The following is a 17,450-nucleotide window of genomic DNA, read 5'->3' as shown; positions in this document are numbered from 1 at the left end:
AGAGAGAGAGAGAGAGAGAGAGAGAGAGAGAGAGAGAGAGAGAGAGATTTTTCTTACCAGTGTCAATATGAAGCCATGAGCCCATAGCTTTGTCTCTCTCTATTGTATCTAATTTTTGTTCTGCTCTTGGGAAAAGGGTATTAGAGATGGTTGCCACCTTACAGGGTTTGAAAGGTAAGAAACCCATGCTAGAGTTTGTTGGCATTTAAACCTTAATTCTAAGCATTGTAAAATGTGTTTTATGATCTGATTATAAGGCACTATGGGCTCATTTTCTAGTAGCTTCCTAATTCTTCATAGTTAATGGGGCCCTAGATTTAGACAGGTGCCTTTATTTCATGACCTGTCTTCCTCCATGTATCTTCTGTAGCCCACATGAAATCAGTATGTATTTCATTGGTTTGTCAGGACAGAGTATACAAATGTGGAGATGTGGTATGGGAGTGGTGATCTACCTGGTGGAGTTTAATTCCATCAAATACATAATTCACAAATCTTAAACTGAAAAGTAAACTATTAAAGAATATCAGTTCTTCACAATAGAATCACGAGTGAGGAACTGGGTTGAAAAACACCATCCAAGGAAATGTAAAACAGAGCCCTCAGGAGTGTGAAGGCACTATTTCAAAAAAGGGAAGAATAGCTCTGTGATGCTTCTTAAATTTCCTGACACTCAATCTTGACTTTCAAGTTTCATCTTCATCACCATCACCACCACCATCACCATCACCACCACCACCACCACCATCACCACCACCACCACCATCATCATCACTACCACCACCACCATCACCACCATAACCATCACCACCATCACCATCACCATTACCACCACCATCACCACCACCACCACCATCATCACCACCATCACCATCACCATCACCACCATCACCACCACCACCATCACCATCACCACCACCATCACCAACACCACTACCTGCACCTCCACCTCCAACCTGCTGCAGTTTGAGGAGAAAGAAAATGTAGTATAGTAGAAAATATATTTCTTCTTGGTTCAAAGAACACATCTGGTGCTTTTTCCCTGTGTGGCCATAGGCAAATCACTTAACCTCCCTGGGCTTCAGTTCACTCCTTGACAAAATGAGGGGGCTGAACGACTTTGAAGTTCTAATGTCTATGATATGAGCCTATATCTTAGTGAGTACAGTCTGGCTTCATGTCATGACTCAAAAAGTTGCTGAAGCAATCTATAAACTCTTGGTCCTCCTAATAAAGCTCTGAGGGTTAGGGCCATTCTCCTTTTTCAGCCACCAACCCCTTGGGCATCTGGTGATTTTGGTGTTAGAATGGCCACATTACAGATTGAGTTATCAGTCTGATGTGGATGAAGGGGAATCGTCTGTGGTTAAATAAATGCATGCTTGGTTCTGGTTTAAGCAGCTAACACTTATAAGGCAGCTAAAATAAGGCTGTGAATTCTATTTCAGCTTAAAAAAAATCAATTCCAAAAGAAGTTTTGGTGCCCATAAAAATGCGAATCAAGGTGAAATAGATGTAGGGTGATGGAGAGTTCAGATAAGACAAGACTCCTTACTTGTGGTAAACCACAGAGTTCTAGGTCAATGAGAGGGGTCATTTTCATTACTCCTTTAATTACCATTCCATTCCCTTATTGTGGTTGCACAAATATTTTGTACTTAAATCTCAAAACACAGAACTCAAACCTGAACAAATACAAATCTGAAGAACACATAACTCAACCCTCACCCTCTCCCCCAGGTCACCTGACCTCAGCCAAATGTTTTATACCAATCAACAAAAAGACCCACCTCTGCTTGAGCTCAAGGTAGAACACCTTCCTGGGCCTGGCTTTTGGTGAGGTTTGTGGGAAAGAGAGTTTAAGTATTGTGGGCCTGCCACAGGAGCCCTTAAGACAGTCTGTGAATGATGAACGGCCATCCTTGAGTACTGGCCATGTGGGATGGATTGGATGTATCTGCAGGAGGGAGAAGGAAAGAGAGAGTTTGTCACGTTCAGGTGCTGAAGTCTTCCTGAATTGTCTGGAAACCACAGCTAATGGCTCTTCACCATGGGAACATCTGGAATATAAGTACTTCTGTGCATATTAAAAACCCTATTTATAGTTTTCTTTAAATGCTGGGAAAGGCAATTATGTAAAGTACTGCTGTGTTATTAGGCTCTTCAAAAAAAAACCTCCATGCTTGCGATTTCCTATTCCAAAACCTAAAAGTAATTCAGACTTTCCCTGATGCTGCCCTTGTCAATTTGGCAAGTACGAATTTACTTTTCTTACTTCTTAATTCAGAAAAAGCCCCAAGTTCAGGTCTGTTGGCCAGTTGGCAAAAACAAAATGATGTTCATTGAACCATAAGGAGCATGGTTCTACCTAATAGCTTCCACTGGATCCCAAGAAGCCCAGAATGTTTTGGGCACTTGGAAAATCCCAGTCATACAACTGAGAATATTGAAACCATGGGAAAAGGCCCCAGGCTCCCACGAGCAATCATGGCTTTTGAGACTTATCTCGTAAGTAATAAATTGATGCCATAGGCCATTCCAAGGGTGATTAGTAACTACTAGAATTTTAAATATTTGCACCTCTTAAAATGCAAAGTTAAATTTGGCAGCAGCTCAGTTATGCAGCATTGTTCTCCTGGGCTATAATAAGCTATCTTTTCTTTTCTTTTTTTTTCTTTCCTTTTTTTTTGGATATAGCCTAAAAGCTGGAGACAGCAATATTAAACAAACCAACACTGTGGAGAAAAGCCACTGAGAACCTTATATTTCTTGTCTTCAGGGCCAGTCTGATAACCACTATAATGCAGTTTCACCCATATCTCTCCTCTGGGTAGATGAGAAGTCAGAAAGGCAGGAGAAATTCAAAGGAAAGGAGTGAGGGATTGGGTCTCAGCAATGAACTCAGAAACCAACATTTATTCTCAGTCATTGTTCAGTTTTAGAAGCCAAGATTGGGGGGGGGGGCATATTTTTAACTGTATCTCACTTTCTTTGGCTGTAACTTGGGGATTTTTTCAGGGTTGTGAATGATAAATTTAGAATTCTTTTCATTTCATAATGTTGTGGTTACTTGTTTTCAGTGTCTATACTAGGGGTTTTTTACTTAGGGATTTCAGAGGACCCATGAATTTGAATGGGAAAAAAAATTGTGAAATTGTGGATGATGTGTTGGACCTGGGGGTCAAAAAGAGCTGAATTCAAATCTTGCCTCAGATACTTACTAGCTGTGTGATCCTGGGCAGATCTCTTAAATGATCTCTTAACTCAGTTTCCTCATCTGTAAAATGGGGATAATAATAGCACCTATGTTCCAAGGTTGTTGTGAGGATAAAAATGGGATATTTGTAAAGTGCTTTCTAAACTTTAAGGCGTGATACAAATCCTAGCTACTATTACTCCTTACATTATGAATGTATGCAAAAACCAAAACAAAACCAAAAACATGATACAGAGAAGGGATCCATAGGCTTTATCAGACTGCTAAAGGTGTCCATGACACAAAAAAGGTGAAGAACATCATATCTACACCAGTTTCATTCTAACTGGATTTTTCCCTTCTACATAACAATGTTTGGAATTGGCAGAATGCAGAATGGTAAGTATTTTTATTTTAATTTTTTAAAAAATAAGTACATTATAGTGACTGTGAAAGAATTTCAAAATTATATCACTGAAGGTCACATGATAGCATGGAAAGAGTTGGATGTCAAGAGTCAAAGTCCTGATCCTAACTTTGCCCCAACTAGATATGTGACCTTGGATAATAACCTGCATTTATATCTTCCTTCCTTCCTCCCTTCCTTCCTTCTTCCTTCCTTTCCTTTGTTCCTTCCTTTCCTCCTTCCTTCCTCCCTCTCTTCCTTCCTTTTTCTCTTCCCTTTCTTTCTTTCCTTCCTCCTTTCTTCCTTCCTCCCTTTTTTTCTCCCTTCTCTCCTGCCCTACCTCCCTTCCTTCCTTCCAACCATTTTCCTTACAACCTGGAAAATATATAGCAAATCATTATTGCTACCTTATAGTTGAGAATACTGAGGCAGAGACAGGTAAAATGAGGTCCTCCAAGTTGTTTAGCTAGTAAGTGTCAGAGCCAGGAACTGAATCTAGATCTCTTAGCTCTCCATCAAACTCCCTTTCCATGGCACCATGTTGTTATTTCATGTCTAACTTCCTTATCTGTAAAATTAAGGAGTGAGCCCTAGATGATCTCTAAGACCCCTGTCTTTTGCTTCAAGGCTCCATCATCTGGAGTTTATATTTGGTTTATCTAAGTAGCAGTCCTACCAGAGAAACGCCCCCCCACCCTTCCCCCCACACACATATTGCCAAGTTGAGCAGAGAGCAGAGATGTTAGAGCATTGAGTTTCTGACTGGCTAGTCCAGGGAATGAGAGAAAGAATGAGCACTCACCTCAGGCCAAATGCCAGGTTCCATTTTTAAGGCTTGAGACAGCCCCCACTCAAAATGTCCCTCTTTTTTTTTTTCTTTTAAAAATAATCAACAAAAACTTCCGATGTTACTTTTTTCTTTATTTGTTTTTTTACATTTTAAATCTAAAATATACATACCCACTTCCCTGATATTTCTGCTTGTCCCACCCCCATTTTTAAAGATTTTTACTGTTTCCTTTTACCGGGTCCCCAAACATCAGAAGCCCCAATTTTTTAAAATAAGAAAACTTTCAAAAAGTTAACATTAGATCGTTTACCATTCAGCAACTGTTATTTAGCTTTGTTACTGTCTTTTAAAAACATTTGACCCAAGTGCATGAGATGAAAACATCAGGGACCAAGGTCTTGCTCATCATTCTCACCATTATGATATGGTAGTCCCACGGCAGCATGGACAGACAGTTGCCCTAAGAGTCAGGGAGACTTGAGTTTAATTCCTAGTTCTGACACATACTGACTATGTGATCCTGGGCAGGTCACTTAAGCTCTTGAGGCCCTGGCTACTCATCAATCAATCGATAAACATTTATTAAGTGCCTATTGTGTGTCAGGCACTGTGCTAAGCACTGAGAATACAAAAAGAGGCAAAAGACAGTCCCTGCCCTCAAGGAGCTTACAATCTAATGATTACACTCTACTCTTCTAGCTTTATAAGCTGCAGTATGCTTGTTGGCATACATTAATAGAGGAAGTCCCTAATGCTGATAAATCAGAGGGCTAATTTTTTTTCAAAGTATATTTTATTATCAGACTAATGAATTTGCCTTTGGTTATCTGTTGTTCTGTGACAGGAGTTCTGCTGAGATGAGCCAAATATAAAGTCCAGATCATGAAGACTCAGAATGGGAAGGGGCCTTGGAGGTCATCTAGACCAACCCCACTATTTTACAGATGAGGTAATGGGAGGATAAATGTCAATATCGTGTAGAGGAAGTCACTTTCTGCAGTCTCTTGTCTATGGACTTACAATGAAAATTACCCAAGTCATGTAATCCTTCCAGGGCAGGGGCATGGCCTATATTCATGGAAAGGAGGCAAGATGCGTGATATGATGCAAAAGCCTGAAGCTGAAGAACATTTGCATGTGTGTATTCTTTTTTTTTTTAAGCAATCAGGGTTAAGTAACTTGCTCAAGGTTACATGGCCAGTTATTTCCGGGTGTGGTGGTAAGTATCTGAGCCCGGATTTGATCCCCAGGTCATCCTGACACTGGAGCCGGTGCTCTTACTCTCTGTGCTACCTGGCCGTCCACATGTGTGTATTCTAATGGCAGTGCAGCAGGAAATTCCTGTCCCATCCAATTTCAACAAGTTATGATTTATTTTTCTAGATAGAGGAAATCCCTTACATTTTGGGAGTCAAATTCTTAGGACAAGAGATGACACTGCCCCCAAGACCCACCTCACATTAGGTGTGTGTAGTTTCTTGGCTGTTCTCTTGTCATGAGGGTTGTTGAGCTGAGAGGTCTCTTGTCCTCTGGTCTGCCAATTGGGAGGATGTTTGAAAACAGCAGGCATCTTTTCCCTTACTCTAGATTCTCCCCTGTTAACACCTATAGCAGTAAAGAACATTCAGTTCAGATTTTTGTTTTAATACATTTTTTTCTTTAAAAAGAGTTTTACTGGTCCTTTTGTAGTTGTTATACCGCACTAATTTCCAAATATATCCCTTTTCTGACAATCAAGTCATCCATTTCATCAAAGATTAAAAAAGAAAGGGGAAAAAACCCAGTTACACAAAGGCAACCAACACAGCAACTGAGTCTGACGATTGTTGTTGTTATCTCCAGCTTCTGAAATGAGCAATGTTTTCTCTTCTCCAGGGTTAATACAATCTGATCCAATCCAGTCAACATTTATTATGCACCTATGGTATGCCAGGAACCAGACTAAGATCCAGGGATATTAGGGGTGGCAAGGTGGCACAGTGAATAGCACACTGACCCTGGAGTTAGGAGGACCTGAGTTCAAATCCCACCTCAGACACTTAACACTTACTAGCCATGTGGTCTTGGGCAAGTCACTTAACCCCAATTGCCCTGCTCTCCCCTCTCCAAAAAGAAAAAAAAAGATCTGGGGATACAATGAATACAAAGACAGTTGCTACCCTTGAGAAGCTTACAGTCTAAAAGGGGAGGCAACACATAAAGAGCCAGGGAAGGGTGGTGGGAATGGGCAGTGGGGGACAGGAAACCAGGAGTTTGGTACTCCTCCCTCCAGTCCTGCAGAGTGTAAAGGAGATAAAAGTGATAAGCTTATCCTTGCTTATCTTGTTCTGTTGGGCTAAAATCCAGTCAGGGCAGCAGAGGCAAAGTGGCCAAGTTTGTTTATTATAATTACACAGCACAGAGGTCTGTTTTCTTCTTCTTTCCATTTATATAGTTGTGGTCACTGTATTCCTGGTCTTATTTTGGGTTCTTATTTAGTATATACAAGTCGTCTTCTGCTTCTCTAAATTCTTCATTTTTTGTAGCTGTTTAGAGCACAGAACATTTCATCACATTCCTGCATTATCTTTTTAGCCATTCCCCAAAGGATGAGCACTTTCCTTATTTCCATCTCTTGGCTAACCCAAAAAAGTGTTTCTATGACATATATAAATATATGTATGTATATAAATATTCTAGTTATAGTATATATGAAACTTTTCTTTTGATTTTTGGGGGGTAAATGCCTGCTACTGAGAGCTCTGAGTCAAAGAAAATGGACCTTTAGTCACTTTTGTTAGCTTAATTACAAATTGCTTTCCAGAAGAGGTGGATAAACTCATTGTTCCACATATGGTGTATTAGTGTACCTACCCTTAAAAACCCTCCAACATTGACTGTTTCTATTTTTCTTATTGTTGCAGATTTCAAAGGTATGAGGTAAAAACTGAGTCATTTTGATTGACATTTTTCTTATATTTAGTTATTTGGAGAAATTTTTCCTATAGTTGCTAATAGCTTTCAGTTCTTTTGGAAGGCCTATGTTCATATCTGTTTACTTATTCATTGGAGAAATGACCCTTAGTCACACACACACACACACACACACACATATTAATTACCTATGTAAATTGGATATCAGATTCTTCTTAGGGATAGCTAATGAAAAGATTTCCCCCTCAATGGACCATGTCCCTTCTCATCCTAGCTGCATTGATTTTGTTCATGCAAAAGCTTTTTAATTTCATTTAATAAAAATTATCTTTTTTATCTTTTGTGATATTCTCTATCCATTGTCTGGTTAAGAATTGCTCCCTTAGCCAGAGTAAGAAAAGGCATGGCTGATAGAAATTTCTTCTAAATTTTTGATATATTTTTTCATGGTTTCCATATGGTTTCCAGTTTATAACTAAACAGGATACCTTTTGACAGATTTGTAAAGCCAGGGCCAATTTTCCCTGGTTTCAGTAGGCATTTACTGAAAGTTTTGTGAAACTATAAACATTTCCATGGATCCGCAGCCAAAATTTCTAAAATAATTCAGGCCTCTGAGTGGTTATTACCTACTAACCCCAACAGTGCTGCTTCAGAAAGCACTATTCAGGTCTGTTGGCCAAGAATTTAAATCCTGAGCTCATGGGAACAAACTGGCATAAGACAATGTGAACAACTCTCATTTCTTAGCCCTCCGTCTTTGAATTGCATGACAAGAAATTGTTTTCCTACATATACTTACTCAGAAAAGAAGAAAATTAAATTCAAAAGAAAAATAGTAGAACCGTGGGAAGACAGACATAGGAGAAAGGCACTCTTAATCCTGGTGACTTTGTTGCTAATGAAATAGAAAAATGCAGGTGTATGTAAGTGGAAGGAGGATCACAAGCCCATTTAGACACCCATCATGAAGAGGCATACAAGCTACTGACTACCACTGGAGAGGAAGAAGAATGTGCCACCAAAGGAGATGGGTAACTAGAAAATCCTAAAGCATGATTTTAAAAGGCTCCCACACACAAGATTTAATTTCAGCTTGGACCACCCCAATTCGTTTTAGCACGATCATGTTCTACTTTAATAGATGGCATTTTTACAGGTTATTCTAAGGGAACCTGCTTTTTCCACTAAAAAAAATCACCAAAGACAAAAGCACTTATCATTATTTAACTCAATCTTCAACCTCTTATAAAAAACCTTACTGTAGGCATAACTCGCAGAACATTGCTTCTCAATAATGGCACTAATACATTATCTCCAAACTGTGTATGGTACAGTGAAAAAAGCTCTGGATTTGGAGTCAAGGGACCTGGGTTCAAATTATGATTTTTCCACTTATTGCCTTTGGAACTTTGGGCAAATCAAGTAACACTTTGTGGATCTAAATTTGCTCACCTGTAAAAAGAAGAAATTGATTGAAAGACACATTTTGGTGATAATGTATTAGTGACATTATTGAGAAGTGATGTTGGCTGAGGCAATGTCCCATGAGTTGTGCCTACAATTAGGTTTTTTTATACGGGGCTTAAGATGGAGCTGTCTCTTTCAGCTTTAAATCTATGGTCCTAATGTTATGTTCAGCTGACCACTAGAAACATAAGTCATACGGTTATGGACAGAACTAAGTAACGTCAGGGTACCTGTTACCCTCTTTATACCATTGTTATGGACAGAACTAAGTAACGTCAGGGTACCTGTTACTCTCTTTATACCATTGTTCACATAGAACTAACCTCGTTGTTTCACCTTGGTTCTTGTCTTTACAGAAGCAATTAATGGTATTTGATGGGTTGTTTGTAATTCCCATGTGAAAGTTTTTATAAAAAATCAACACAAAAATAATCCTCAAAGTGATGTTTAGAATACTATTTGACTGTCATTACTTTTTTCTTATCAGAATTCCACCAAGTAAAGCAAAAAGAGATGCCTCAGTGAGCCATCTTCTGATATTCCCAGGGAATATTTATGTACTAACTTATCCTCTTGACATCCATAATATATATCAGCATCTGGCCTTACAATGACCCCTTATTTGACTGCAGAAAGGCTCCTACCCGGTGGAGAGGGGAACACTTGGAGACCTCAATGCATAGACACACACGTAGACTGACATCATTCATGTGGAGTCTCATCTGTCATTACAAAGGGTATCACTATCTCAGACTTAATAGGGATACCGCATTCCAGAAATGTAAGAACTTTACCAGTCCCCAGGGATCAGGGCATAAAAAAAAAAATTCATTCTCTTCTTGGGCTACAAAACACTAACAGCAGATGAAAAATGTTGCCTGTCCCTTCCAGCTCTGAATCTCTGATACTCTGATCCTATCTGAAGCTAAGTAAAAATTAGGCAGTTTTATTACAGCATATTGAAGCAGATTCCCCCATGACTAAATGACTCCCTGGGAGGGAGGCACTCAATCTTGGAAGCCACAGAGGTATTACTAAAATCACTGCTTATGTGGATTAAATAACAATCAGGTCAATACAGAGGAAAAGGCTATTTACAACCTGTGTGACTCCAGGCAGGTCCTTTTACCTCTCTATGCTTCAGTTTCCTCATTTAGTGATCTCTAATGTCCCTTCTCTCTGTAAATCTTCTGACCCCCTCCCTTAGTGGCCTGAAGGAGTTATCCCAAAATGCTTGATTTACTTTGAGAAAATGATTTACCCACCACAACATAAGCTCAAAAGTTCAGGAGATTTCATGCTATAATCCAATAATTCAAGAAAAAAAATGCCTGTGGATTCAATTATCTTTGCAGATGGCCACTTATCTCATTTCTTAACCTGCATACAGTCAAACCAGTAGTCAAGATTTAAAATATTACTTTGTTGCCCTGAGGGGAATCTGTGGGACGAGTAAATAAGGCATTCCCAGAGGAAGACAATGCAAATGCAGTTTCAGTAAAATTGCTTTTTCCCTAAGGCAACATGATGTAGTGGAAAGGAAGGCAGCTTTGGAGCCAAGAAAACCTGGGTTCGAATCCTGCCTCAGATACATCTCAGCTGTGTGACCCCAGGTGCCTTAGCCTTTTAGTGCCCTAGGTCAGTGGTGTTGAACTCAAATATAAACAGGGGCCGCTAAACCATAGTCAAGGATCCTTGTGGCTCTCATTTTTACTTTTAAAAATGTAATATTATCTATGTTTTATTCCATTTTTATTTATTCTGTTAAATATTTCCCGACCACATTTTTGTTTTTTTGCTTTTTGGAGGGCAATTGGGGTTAAGTAATTTGCCCAAGGTCACACAGCTAGGTTTTGTGTGTGCGTGTGTGTTAAGTGTCTGAGACCGGATCTGAACTCAGGTCCTCCTGACTCTGGGGCTGGCACTCTACTCACTGTGCCACCTAGCTGCCCCTCCCAACCACATTTTAATCTGGTTTCAGCAGCACTCAGGAGTATTGTGGGCCACATTTGGCACCATTCCTCTAGAGAGTTCTCCAAGACTGTGAGTGGCAGAGAAAGTGCCCATCCTCATTGGCATAGGAAATATCTTTGCCAGAAAGTTCCCTATACCAATAAAATCACAGGCCATGTCCCTGCCCCCTACTATTTGCCATTCAATCCAGGCATCCTTCTGTGGAGAGCAAAAAGGGCACTGGACCAGAAATCAGAAGACCCTAGTGCCCCTACCCATCTTGCCACTTGTTAAGCAAGTCACTTAATATTTCTGAGCCTCGGTTTTCTGATCTGATCTACAATGGGGATACAAATTCCAATTCCCCCTTCACTTCACAGGGTTGGTGGCCTTTTCAAATGAAGTCATAGAGTCCTAAAATTGAAAGGAAATTTACAAGGCACCTTGTTTAAATCTACCTGATGATAAATGAATCTCCTCTATTTAGCATCTCTGAACAATGTTCCTCTGACTTCCACTTTAACATGTCCAGTGACAGAAAATTCTGTATATAGATCAAGTAGTCCATAAATGAATCATTTAAAAAACTCAGACATAGTTATACTGATACTGTTTTTAACCCATCCTATCATGTGGTCATTTTTGTCTTTTAATATAAAAGGGGGGGCATTTCTTTTCTTTGATTACAATGAAGATCCTATTGTGTAGATTTATGGGAGGGAAAACAGCTGAATGGAATGAGAAGGCCTAAACGAGCTGTGCTCTGCACTGTTGGAGGATAATAATAGGTAACATTTCTGTAGTACCTACTATGCGCCAGGCACTATGTTATGGTTTTACAAATATTATTAGATCTTCCCAATACTCTGTGAGATTAGTGCTATTACTATCTCCATTTTACAGATGAGGAAACCTAGGCAAAAATTGGTTAATATGACCTTGCCCAAGGTCACATAACTAGAAAGTATGGGAGGTTGGATTTGAACTCAGGTCTTCCTCAGGTCACACCTGGCACTCTATCCACTATGCCACTTAGCTGACTGAAATCAATGAGATCATGGATCTCAAAAGATGGATCCCAAAGATGGAGCCTAAAAGAAGAACCCTCTGGACAAAACCTCACTTTTGTGCCCAAGGCACACTCATAGAATTTCAGGATTTCAGAGTTAAAAGGATTTTCACAGTGGCCATTCAGCTTGACCTGTACTTGAAAAGAGTGTTCACTATAAACCCCCCAGCAAGTGGTCACCCAGGCACCTAAAAACCTCTAAGGATGAACAGTTTATTACCTCCCCAGGCAGCCTGTTCTACTTTTGCACAGTTCTAATAATGATTTGAGAGTTTTTCCTGATATCAAGTCTACTTTCTGCCTTCAGGGACCAAACAGCCCAGTCCCTCTTCCATATGACAGTCCTCCAAATATTTGAAGATACTTTATATATAATTACAAATTATATACATGTTTATGTATATATAAGTGATCTTATATGATCTTATGATTATAAGATCATATACATTCTTATAAGAATAAGAATTTTACATGATCATATACATTTTATTTTGGTTTCTCATTTCATTTGTGTCAGAGTCATTATGACCTCATTTGAAGTTTTCTTTGGCAAAGATATTGCAATGGTTTATTATTTCCTTCTCCAGCTCATTTTACAGGAGAGGAAATTGAGGCAAACAGGGTTAAGTGACTTGCCCAGAGTCACACAGCTAGTGTCTGAGGTCATATTTGAACTCAGGTCTTCCTGACTCCAGTCTGGGTGCTCTATTCACTGTACCACCTAGCTGCCCACATACATATTACAAATAAAATATGTTATTACACGTATCATATATGCAATTAGTTGGAGCAGTGGCTAGAATACTGGACCTGGAGTCAGGAAGACCTGAGTTCAAATATGACACCAGACCCTCACTAGCTGTTCAACAATGGGCAAGTCACTTAACTGCTGGTCTGCTTCAGTTTCCCCAAATGAGGATAATAGCATCTACCTCCAGGGATTTTATTAGGATCAAATGAGATAACATTTGTAAAACACTTTGCAAACCTTAATGTTCCACATAAATGATAGCTATCATTAATATTATTATGTGTTTTTCTCTTCTACCAGAAATCTTACCTTCTAAATATCTCCTGGTCTTTTAACTAATTCATATCCATCATGAACTTAAGGTCTTTTACTGTTATGATTATCCTTCTCTCAACCCTATCCTGCTGATCAACGGGAGCTATGATATTTACACTTGTTATAATGCCATGTACTTAATATTCAGCATTTGGGGTAGATCTAATATAAAGTATCCACAGAAAACACAGACAAGAATCATACAGGATGAGAAGACAGAGAGGTCTTCTTGTCTGTCTGGGTGTATCTACTCTACATGAGAGGGAGTCCTGAGCCAGAGCTGACCTAGCTAAGGAATGGAGGGATTGCAGCATTGGAAGGAATTTCTTCTATAATATTCCTCATAAAAGGTTATCTGATCTTTGCTTAAAATTTGCTTTGAAAACTTTGCTAGCATGCCTTAGCTGCTATTTTCCTCCACTCCTGACGTCCCCTTCTCCCATTGGTGTGTTCCTCCTAGAAACTCTATTTTGAGGAAAGACCCAGATCACACTTCATTCTCTAGACTTTGCCACCATTCTCCTAGAGGAGGAACTTCCCCATCTCCCTATGTTTTTCACCTCGCTTTTATGGGTTGCATTCCTACATGTATGTTTTTTAAGACCAGGAACTGTCTTTCTTTTTTTTTTTTAAAGCAACTGGGGTTAAGTAACTTGCCCAAGGTTACACGGCTAGTTTTTTTGTGTGGGCATTAAGAATCTGAGGCTGGAACCGATCCCGGGTCCTCCCGACTCCGGGGCGGGCGCTCTTACTCATTGCGCCACCTAGCCACCCCAGACTGTCTTTCTTTTTGTTGTATTTGTATTCTTAGAATTTTTGACAGTGCCTAGCAAAGAGCAAACAAATAATAAATGTTTGTCTTCTTGGAAAAAGTTCCCACACCAATGAAATAATGGAAGAATCCAAGTATCAATGACTGACAGCACAAGTGGGAATATATAAAAGATACATAAATAACTCTCATTCCCCTAAAAGGCCAAAAAGAGGTTTCAGTTTCCACTTGACCACTCATTATTTCATAGATATTTATCTGTCTTGGTTCTATAAGAATTATGGAGAGAATTGATTCTGACAAAATATGGTGTATTCTTCATGGAATGTGGCAGATAAGCATATCAAAGCAAATTTATAGTTTTGTTTAAGCACAACTTGTTAGAAATGTGGGGAGGGACAGCGGTATGTAGGGATTCAATTAGTTTTGCAGATGATTAGAAGTCTACTTCCTAAAACCAATTTTTACATTACTAAACCTAGGCTTCAAATTTAATTTTTAAAAATTACTCCCGAGAGGACAACACAGCCTTGGGAAATGTTTAGTACTCACAGCTGGCATTGTAATTCCTTTGGATTTGTAAAATATGTCCAAAACCATTCCTCTAAGCACTCCAGAGGAGGGCAGCTTTCAAATCATTCCTGTGCTGTAATGAGTCTTCAGACTCTTGTACCTTGCTAAAAAAAAAAGATCCATTGAAATGCTGTTCGACTTATGCTGTTGAGAGTACTTAAGGGAGAAATTCACTGAACGCTCAAAGCACTTTCTCAACAGAAGTGTTTCTCCCCAAGAATACAGAATTCTCAGTTGAGAAGCTGGGGTAGGGAGGAATCAATTAATGTTCAACAGAAACCAGGTCTGAGGTTAGTAAAGAATGTTGGGTGCTTAGAACATCAATTGTGGTAACAGAAAAATCTTCAAATAGTTCCTTCACAAAACACTACACCACCCAGACCTGGGAAACTTGGGAATTCAAAACCGTTACCAGGGAAGGAGACAACATTATTTATTACAACAAAGAGCCATGTATCACACACTGACCTATGAAAAATTTTTTTAATCTGATGTTTCAATAATAAAAGGGTCTAATTTGTTATTCCTAACTTTTTTTTTTAATCCACAACTTTTCCAGGGATGGGAATGCTAGAAATTTATCATTAACTGTTTCTGTGGCTGCAGTGTGATAAAAGCAGAATGACTTGGGAGAATCAAGTTTGAATCTGGTTCTATTATTTAATAACTGTGTGATCCTAGGCAAGTTTTCTCTTTCTGCAATATGGGTGTAATAAGGCTTTCATTATCGTAGAAGCAGCAAGGTGGTACAGGGGACAGAAAGCTACCTAATCGATTCAGAAAGACCCAAGTTGAAATTTTACTTCAGATATTTACTGTGCAACACTGGGCAAGTCATTTGCTTCTGTCTGCTTCAGTTTCCTCATCTGTAAAATGGGAATAATAGCACTTCCCATCCTCCCTCTCTCCTTCCCTATCAGGATTGTTGTAAAAATCAAATGAGGATATCTGTAAAGTGCAAAGTGCCCAGAAGATAACAGGTGCTTAATAAATTCTTTTTTCCTACCTCAAAGGCTTTTTGGGAGGGTCAGTTTTTGTAAGACTTAAAAGAGTTGAATAATTGTGGTTTTGAATAAGTATATGGAGCTGCTAGCTTTCTGCAACCAAACAACTACACACAGGTACAAGAACCTTAGAGATCTAGTCCAACCCTTCCATTTTTGAGATGAGGAAACTGAGGTCCAAAAAAGAGATGTGAGGTGTCCAAAGTCTCGTAAGTAGGGATCTTATCCAGGGCTCTTTCTTCAACCCCATGCTGCTATATTCCCCTTTCTTCCTCTTTCACATACCCCCTCTTGTTCTTCATCTAAATAGACGTTCTAACTCACCAGCTCACATGCAGGCGGCTAATACTGACAAGGAAGGTTGCATATTGTTCGGTTCGATTATCAGCTTAGGTAGAATGGGAGATCAGGGAACAGCCACCGAGATCCTACCTTCACCTCTGGTCTTCTAGAATAGCCTCTTTTCTTTTGCTTTTGCCTCACAACCCTAGACGCTCAATAGTCACGTATCCTCCCCCCCTTTACTCCTCCTCCAGCCTCCCACTCCCAGCCACCCGACCCTTTTCCCAGGTGGGAGAAAGAAGCGCCGCTGACCAAAGGGCTCGCGGAGCCGCCGAGCGCGCAAACGGCCAGCGCCGTTTTCTCACCGTCTCCCTCTCTCCTCCGTCTCACCTCTTTGTCACTCGGGGTCCTCTTGCTCGCCTATTTTTCTGCCTTCCAACCTCAGCACTCCGATTCCCAGGTGTGTCTCCAGACATCTCTAGCTCATTTCTCTCTTTCTCACGCCCCACAGTTTCCTTGATACCCGTGTGCAGGGCGCGCCCTCCCGCAGCACAGAACAGCGTGGGCTTCTGCTCTTCCGCCTGGGTTTAGCACCCATAGTTTACGAGGCATAAACACATCCTTCCTCTGCAAGGAAGGTGCCCTGGGGCAGGAAGACTGACTGGCAAGACCCGTCTTGCTGGGACGTGAAAAGTGGCCACTGGGTGGGAGGCTTCGGTCTTGTCTGAAAGCTTCCCTCTCTGTGTGGCCTCCTGACTCTGGTAAGTGTAGCAGAGGAAGCAGAATTGGGGTAGGGAGCCCAGCCGGGCAGTGGTGTAGGGATGGGAGGTGGCATCTTGGCAGCCAGACTAGAGAGAAAAGAAAGGAGAGGAAAGAAGGAGAGCAGAGAAGGGCCTCACTGCCCAAGAGTTTGGCATATGAAAAGCCTTTGAGAGAACGTGAAAAGAAACCAAATTGAGGGCTGGTAGCTCCAGCTTTTCCCCTGTAATCCACCTCTCCTCCATTTAATACAATTTTTTTCCCTTAAATTCTTCCAAATTCTCTCCTGCAGTCACGGAATCTCAGAGCAGGAGGGAATCTTAGAGATCATCTAATATGACCCAACATGATCAAGAGTCTGTACTACAATATTCTTGAAAAGTGTATGGAAACATCTCCAGTGAGGGGAACCTACCATCCTTCTCCCCATAAGGCAGCCATTCTACTTTTGGGTAGGCTTGTTTGGGAAAATTTCATCACACCAAACCTGAATCTCCCTTTTTACATCTTCTACCACCTTGTCCTAGTCTGTCTAATTCTTGATTTGTAGAGTCCCCCCTAAAGTGTTACTCCTTCCTAGAGTATTTGCAATTTAGCTGGGCTTAATGTCTTAAAGCAAAAGGATGAAACTGAAAGGGTGATATGGGGTAGTGTTTAGGGAGTATATCCAGGGGTGGGGAACCTGCAGCCTCGAGCCCACATGTGGCCCTCTAGGTCCTCAAGTAGGGCCCTTTGACTGAAACCCAAGGATTTATTCTGTGAAGTTTGGATTCAAAGAGCCACACTTGAGGACCTAGAGGGCCACATGTGACCTCGAGGTTGCAGATTCCCCAATCCTGAAGGACTTTGAAGTGAATAAGTGATCATAGAATTGCCAAATGTGAGATTTGGAAGGGACCTCTTTGGCTAAATAGTCCAACTCATACACTAAAATCAGTCTCAACAATAGCATACCTGACTAGTAGTTGTCTATACTTTCTGCCTGAAGAACTCCAGGGAAGGGGCCCAGTGTTGGGAACCTAGCACTTCTTGAGGAAGTTCATTCCACTTTTGTACAAGTCTTATTGTTAGGAAGATTTTACAGGTAGAGTCGAGATGGTGGAGAAAAGGCAGGGACCAAGCTCTCCCCCAAACCTGTGTAAATCCCTTTTAAAAATGACTCTAAACAAATTCTAGAATGGCAGAGCCCATAAAAAG

At 40.4% G+C, this 17,450-nt stretch overlaps 1 protein-coding gene across 5 annotated transcripts in view; it reads right to left on the bottom strand.

Annotated features, from left to right (window-relative positions):
- The window catches only part of LOC138170733 (MARVEL domain-containing protein 3-like), a 22,431-nt gene extending 6,185 nt beyond the window's left edge, over positions 1 to 16,246 (bottom strand). The window contains exons 1-3 of one of the 5 annotated variants that reach the window (XM_069100239.1): positions 15,885 to 16,211; positions 5,847 to 5,997; positions 1,791 to 1,957 (exon numbers count right to left, since the gene is read on the bottom strand). In XM_069100239.1, coding sequence (XP_068956340.1) covers positions 1,791 to 1,957; positions 5,847 to 5,962 — 283 coding nt within the window. In that variant the 5' untranslated portion in view covers positions 5,963 to 5,997; positions 15,885 to 16,211. Of the gene's footprint in view, positions 1 to 1,790; positions 1,958 to 5,846; positions 5,998 to 15,536; positions 15,842 to 15,884 lie in introns of those variants that run through there. The other 4 variants (XM_069100243.1, XM_069100241.1, XM_069100240.1 and 1 more) reach the window with 4 other exon arrangements.
- Between the last annotated feature and the right edge of the window lie 1,204 nt (positions 16,247 to 17,450).

Source organism: Petaurus breviceps, unplaced genomic scaffold, assembly GCF_028583685.1.
Source record: "Petaurus breviceps papuanus isolate PSGF00001 unplaced genomic scaffold, PetGlider_PUasm1.0 38, whole genome shotgun sequence".
NCBI classification, from domain to species: domain Eukaryota; kingdom Metazoa; phylum Chordata; class Mammalia; order Diprotodontia; family Petauridae; genus Petaurus; species Petaurus breviceps.
The sequence above is the reverse complement of the archived record's forward strand: the minus strand, read 5'-3'. Positions and strand labels throughout refer to the sequence as shown.